The sequence below is a fragment of the Cariama cristata genome, unplaced genomic scaffold (assembly GCF_000690535.1).
Source record: "Cariama cristata isolate BGI_N322 unplaced genomic scaffold, ASM69053v1 scaffold10951, whole genome shotgun sequence".
In the NCBI taxonomy this organism is placed as follows: Eukaryota; Metazoa; Chordata; class Aves; order Cariamiformes; family Cariamidae; genus Cariama; species Cariama cristata.
In genome coordinates, this window is record NW_009597570.1 from 1,788 (window position 1) to 8,692 (window position 6,905).

Below are 6,905 nucleotides of genomic sequence, written 5' to 3' on the forward strand. Positions count from 1 at the left end.
CTTTGTTCTTCCTCTATATGGATTTACTTCCTCCCCCTGGGAGGAGGGGGGCTCCACTTCCAAAACAAGTGGTTGTTGCCACCGTGGCAATGGAAGGTTTAATAAAACTTTCGGTCCAGCGCATTTACCAGATGTTGCAGCCAGCGCTGTGCCAAGGGCACCCTGTGCTACACCTGCCGCCCCGGCTGCCTGGAAAGCTCTGCTGATGTGCGAGCATCAAACGGCCTGAGGCGTGAGTCCAGGTCTTCAGAGACCTCACCCTGGCAGGGATCCCTGTTGCCCAGTTTTAGGCGCTTGGCCTGAGATGCTCTAGAGCTGTGGGCAGGGCTGGACCAATGCACCGGTTCTCTGAGGCCAGACACTGACTGCTTGGCAGCTCTTCTTCCATCCTTCTCCACTTCTTAGGCTGGAAGGTGGGTTTGAATCCCTCCCTCCAGGTGAGAGCTTGGATGAGGTGGCTGTTTTATACTCCTCTTCCAGCAGTTTTTAAAATCATGGATGGTAGCATTACATTCCTACAGGCACATTGCCTGCGTTCACGTATTAACAAATGTTTTATTTCCTGCTGCTGGCAGAGAGCTTTCTGCCTGCGTTCACGTATTAACAAATATTTTATTTCCTGCTGCTGGCAGAGAGCTTTCTCAGGCCTTGGGAGAAGGCGGCAAAGATGGACAATAGAGGGTGATGTCTTCTGGTGCTGTTAAAAAGGTGCAGTCATCCAAGTTGGATGGTGACCTGGTTCTTTTTGCTGGAGAGGACTCCACTCCAGCTGTGGGCATCCAATACCTACCACAGGGCTCGGAGAGTTTCCTCTCCTTGGTCTTCTGACCCCAGAGAGGGTGGGTCAGTGTTGGCTCTCTGGTTTGTTCACAGGATGAACTTCTTCAGACCCACCTAGTGTACGACTGGAAGCTGAAGTGTCTTGAGAAAGCAATTCTGAAACTACAGAATAACACCCGGTCTAGCATGGTAAGGCAGAACACAGCTGGGTTTGCTCCCAGCTTGCTGTTGGTGCCATGGATGATCTGCCTCCCTGTAAAATAATGACAGTCACAGTTCTGCCCAATTTCTATCAGGTGGTTTCTGGGGAACATCAGCAGAGCTCCTGGTGGAGGAGGAGATCGGGGCTTAGTCTGTGGTGAGGGAGATTTCAGATTAGGATGAGTTTTTAGGAGGAGCCTGTAGCAGGGGATCAACTGGATGGTTTCTTGCAGTTGAGTCTGTGTTCATTAAAGCCAAGCAAGCTAGGAATGAACTGGTCTAAAATTCACAATTTTGGCTGACATCTGAAGGATGAAGCCAGTGTGAGACGCTATGGCATGAGTTAAAAAGCCAAGGCTTGCTGGGCTGAGCTCTTACTATGTGTGGATTTGGCTTTCAAGTGTCTCTGTAATGCACAGTTCAGCATGGAGTTACTCCCAAATACGGCCTCCTGCGTGCTTTGGGCTTCAGGAGAACTTAGATCATGTCAAACCCTGCTGATGCTGTGGAGCAGGCCGGCCGTGCAAGAAGTTGGGTCTCACCCAGCCGAGCAGGAAATCTGAACCCCAAACTCCATATATTCCCAATAAAAGCCAAACTCACCAAGATCCTGTTTTTCAGGCTGATTTGTTTTAAGCCTAATGAAGATTTCTCCATCTCAGGAAGGTGGAACTCCCTTATGTAGGGTTTTGTTGGAGAATTATCCTCCAAATCGAGCCTTGGTTATATCATCCAGCTGCCTGTTGGGTGCATCTTTGGTGGATCATCACTCTTGAAGGCATCAACCACCCTAGAAGCAGTGTCACCTACTGCTAGGTGTGACTGACAGCATCACTTGTCATCTTCAAGCGAAGTGTGAGCCATAATGGAAGTTCTAACACCCAAAATAGTCACAGAGGTTGCCTAGTGTGACCAGCTTTGTAACAAACTTCCTTGAAAACCAGCCTCAGTCCTGTGTTTCAAAGCTACTGCAGCCACAACTGCCTCTGTGCTGTTGAGTTTTCCCTTTCCAAAAAGGCGTTGGATGTGCCAGTGTTTGCAGGGGAGGTACTCTGGGATGGAGAGGGGCCAATGGCAGCAGGAGATGACTTCAAGGATGATACAAGAGGTGACTTCTGTCCCATAGGCATCTGTCCTGGGTGTGGAAAGCCTTGTGGGAGGGTTTAGGCTGCTGGCGGTGGCAGTGGGGACAGCCCAGCGGGAGGTAGTGGCCTTTCTGGAAGAGAAGGGGAGCATGGCTGTGAACCAGACCAAGGGGATAAAGACCCACTTAGAGCACAAGTGAGCCTTCATTGAGAGTAAGCTCAAACTGGAGAAGATGCCTGCTCACAGCACCAAGTGCCTCTTCTTAAAATTGAGGTAGTCTGAGGTGTCTCCCATTACAGCGATTGGAGGGACGGGGAGTTGGGAGAGCAGTGCCTGCTCTGACCACCGCAGCACACCATACCTGCCTCCAAAATGCCTCCAATGCACAGGAGCATAGCCTAAACCAGGTGATTTTTTTTGTTTATTTTGTAGCTAGGAGTGCTGTGAATTCAGCTCAGGGATGGATGCTCTTCCCAGCGTTTACATCGGGCTGAAGGACACTGTCGCAAATCAGGTGGGTCATCATGGAGCTTGATATCTGCCTGTACTTATTTTTGCAAGCTGCACCTGGGGGGCTGTGCTTGCTTATAAACAGCTCTGTGCTCTCACCGAGTGGAAAAAGCAAAGGCACAGAAAATTGTGTGTGAACCAGGCTAGAGCCCACCATACTGCCTTTTCTTTGTGATAAGGTCATCGCTTTGGATTTGCAGCATTACACTGGCTGCTGTGACAGCAAGCACAACAGGCCAGGAACTTCTTTAATTTTTTTGATTTGCTGAAACTGGAAATTTTCAGAGGTCCTGACAAAACTTCCCTTAAGAATATGTTTCAAATCGAGGAGGGACTTTTTTTGTCAGACCTAGAGAGAATGAGAAACAGCCAGATAAAAAGGGCATGAACTCACAGTGTGAGCAACAGAGACCAAACTCCCTGCTCATCTCGCTCGAGACAAGACGCATGAACTCACCGTCCCGGTGAGTCCCCCTAGACCGAGGTCAGGCCGGGAGCTAATGCTGCTTTATCTTCTGATGAATAATTTCAGGTCTCATCTTGACAGGGAATGGGAAAACCATGGTGATTCCAAGATGTTTTCAGGGCTGACAGCACTGTTTCTTGCCTGGCTTTAGTGACAGGTTGTGATGAGGCGTTAGCAGGTTGTGGGATGATCAAAGGGAGAGGGGAGGGATTCCCTAGACCAAGAGGGATGCTGGGTCTCACTCCAACACCACCCTAGGGCAGAGGGCAAGAAGGACCAGGGGTTTATGCCTCCCTCCTTTTGGCTTTGTCCTGGTCTTTCTTCAAAATGATAAACAGCAGCAGTCAGCTGATAATGATTAAGGATGTGGAAAGCCTGAGCTTTATCGGTGTCCCTATCCCAGCTCCTTTTAAGTCTTTGGTAAAAATCTCACAAGCAGCAAGATAGATATAAACTGGCTGAGTTTGTACCCACACAAGGTAATGAGGCTGAGCCTCATCAATCCCACTAGTTTATATATATATATCAGCCCAGTTTCCTCAGCAAAGGCAAAACTACCACGTACCAGCAGTGATGAAGAGAAAGGCTTGTGCTGGCTGGGCTCAGTCTTGAAAAGCGCTTTGCACCCCGAATGTCCGCAGAGCTGGGGGCTCCAGCACCAGCGCCACAGCGCGTTTGGGATGCTGAACCAGCCTCCTGCCTGTTTTCAGGCAGGAATAATTTCTAATAAAACCAGCGGTCGAGGCAGCCCTGTGAAACAGCTCGGATGCCTCCAGGCAGCACGGGAGCGTGGCTGATCACAGCGGGACACGCAGCCCCTCACTTCTTGTCCGGCTCTGCATGAACCGCTTGCAGATCCCGGGGTCAGGGATTTCTTTCTGATCTCTGTCCCCCATGACTGTACGTGGTCGTGGGTTGGAGGAAGCAGAGGTGCTGTGCAGAGAACCCTGAGCCCCAGGATGTGTCCCAAAGTGCTGAGAGGCTGATGTGGGGTTGCCCAGCACGAAACTGGAATCAGGCCCCACATCTGCATATGCTCACAAAATCCCCTGTTTGGATGGAACCCCTACAGCACTGGCTGGCAGGTTCTCATCCTCCAGACAACATGAGGAGCTGGTCCTGCACAGCTGGGGATCATTGTCCCTGTCCCCATGGTGCACAAGTCCCAGGTACCATAACCCCTGGTTAGTGCTGGGTCAGCAATCATTTCTCTCTTTCCTTTTATTCCTGAAGAGGTCTGTGGGATCAAAATGTCTGCAACTGGACCACCCAACCATCACATCTTTGCCCCCCAGCCAAAGACGAGGGGTGATTTCCTTAAGTGTAGGTCCTAGGTTTGCTGGTTTTAACACTGACCTGCCTTTTAGGAGGAGGTGGAGGTTGGTAAGAGATTTCTGGAGACACCGAGTGAAATTCATCTCACCAGTCTGGGACACATACCTCCACATACGGCCCTGCAGCACGCTCGGGAGGTGTCTGTCTCCTGTCACTGACTGCAGGAGAGTCTCAGGGACTGGCTTAGACTCATAAGGACACTTAGGAAAGAAAATCCAAATTAAATAAAGGTTTATGGATTGAATTCCTTGGTAGGAGACTCTTACAAGGAATTCAGTTTACTTTCATTCATTTAAGGAGAACTAAACTGAGTCATGGCCATTTTAATTCTGCTAAAAATGGTACAAAGAAGTTTAATGTGACTTATCTTAATCCACTTGAAAAATCAATTCAGATTAATTTTCTTGAGTGTCTTGCATAGCTTGCCTTTGATTTTTCACATGTTAATTAGTTTTATTGTGCATGACTGAAACCTACCATGACCGTAGCTTCCATCAGTCACAGAAAATGCTCCTGTGGTTGTGTGCAGACTTGAAATACAAAGCTCATGTTGGGTAACCAGGACAGAGAAAGTTCCTGGATAGACCCTGTTAACAATTGCACGGAATCACTGTGGTTAGCAGGAATTTCTGGAGGTCTCGAGTCCAGCCCCTCTGCTCAGAGAAGGCTCACTGGAGCAAGCTGCTTGGGGCCATGTCCAGTTTGGTTTGAGTATCTGCAAGGATGGAGACTCCAAAATCTCTCTGGGCAAACTTTTCCAGTATTTGACCAGCTTTACAGCCAAAAAAAGGTTTCTTTTATGTTTCAAACCCACTCTTTTCTATATTTCTGTTTCCCTTAGCATGTGATGCAGAGCTGGAGACAACCAAAAAGTGACCGGCACTGCTGCCTGGGAACAGCTGTACCCAGATCATCCTGGAAGATTTGAACACTGGCATCAGGTGCTGTTTGACAAGAGTTTGTACTTTAGTCACTACTACTTTGAGGTTGAGATAGCTGGGGCTGATGTTTACCTTGGCATGATGTACAGAAGCATTCACCAGACAGGTTCAGAAAGCAATAGCTGCACCTTGGGGAACAATTTCTCCTGGAGCATCCTGCAGAATGGGAAAGGGTTTTCTGCATGGCATGGTGATGTGGAGATGCCTCTCAAAATGGATGTGTTTGGTGGGATAGGGGTCTACCCAAAATACCCCAACAGGACCTTGTCCTTTTCTGGACGTCACCTACGATGATGTGACCTTGATGCACCAGTCTGAATATAATTTTGGTGAGCCCCTCTACCTGACTTTTGGCATTTAAAGAAAGAAAACTGTCAGTATAACGTGGCTGGGGGAAGATGCTGAGAAGATCCCAGCCTCCTTGCATGCTTTGGGGAGCTGCTCCCTTGAAAGCACCTGAGTCGGAAGAACTGGTCAGTGCTTAGGTTATGGGGTGATGCCAGTGCTTTTGCTGCAGGTAGCTGGGTGAAGAAGGGTGAGATGTTTCAATAAAGACTCTTGTCATCAAATGTGGTTCTGAGCATCCGATATTTTAGAGGTGGACAAGGTGCGAGAGTTCATGCAGCTGCTTGTCCAGGGATCAGTACAGCTTGCTCCCAGCAGTATATTCATTAACATTCTGTTTAGTATGAGTTAAAGCCTTTTTTTTTTTAGTTTCTTTCCCTCCCCACCAAGGATGGTGTTGGGTCACTGCCCTGGCATGCTGATCTCACCATGCTGGTGGGAGTGAGCAGACAGAAGCCAGGCAGACCGAGGTTGTGTTGCCATTTTCCCTGCTGTGCCTGGATAAACGGTCTCAGCCTCCAGCTCAGTTCTCAACTGGTTTCAGGATCAGGGTGGCACTGGGGTGGTGAAAGGTCCCTCTTGGTCCTTTCCCTGCCCCAGGTCTGCACCGAGAACAAAGCGTGAGGCTGGAGGAGGGATTGCTTCTGGCAGGAGGGAGTCCGTGCTGTGTCCCCCAGGAACAGCCCCAAACCCCCTTCCTTCTCCAGAGGCAACCGGGCAGGGGGTAGCAGGTGCTAGTGGTGAGCAGGGAGCAGCAGAGGCCCCCAGATGTGACAACAGAAAGCTGAGATGGTGAGGAAGCTCTGTGCCGGGAGGGAAAGCCCATTCCCCAGCAGAGGAGCAGCACCGCAGCTCGCACCCCACAGGAGGGGGCTCTCAGCCCGCTGCTGGCTCTGCTGCCTTCCTCTCCCTCCTCCTCTCCCTCCTCCTTTGCCAGCGGTAGGAGGGACAGGCCCCTGCAGCCCCCAGCCCCCACATGCCATGGACACCCCCATGGTGTCTCCCCTTTCCTGTCCCCCGGCCACCCAGCCTGGTTGCTGTGTCCCCCTCGCTCGCTGCCGTGGGACCCCACAGAGGTCCCGTGTTAAAGGTGGGTGACGGAGGGGTGCTCTCGGGTTGGGTGATGTCTTACCTGCCCCAGCACCCCGGCACCCTGCTCCCCTTCCCCTTGGCAGCTTTCGGCTTGACCGCAGCTTTCAGAGCCCAACCGGAGCACAGGGGGCGGCTGGAAGAGAAGGCGG

General features: G+C 50.6%; 1 protein-coding gene across 1 annotated transcript in view; it reads left to right on the top strand.

Moving 5' to 3' along the window:
• LOC104168371 (tripartite motif-containing protein 16-like) overlaps positions 1–5,613 on the top strand; it is a 5,705-nt gene extending 92 nt beyond the window's left edge. The window contains 4 exon segments of the mRNA XM_009708942.1: positions 406–437; positions 874–969; positions 2,108–2,340; positions 5,232–5,613. Coding sequence (XP_009707244.1) covers positions 406–437; positions 874–969; positions 2,108–2,340; positions 5,232–5,613 — 743 coding nt within the window.
• Positions 5,614–6,905: the final 1,292 nt, after the last annotated feature.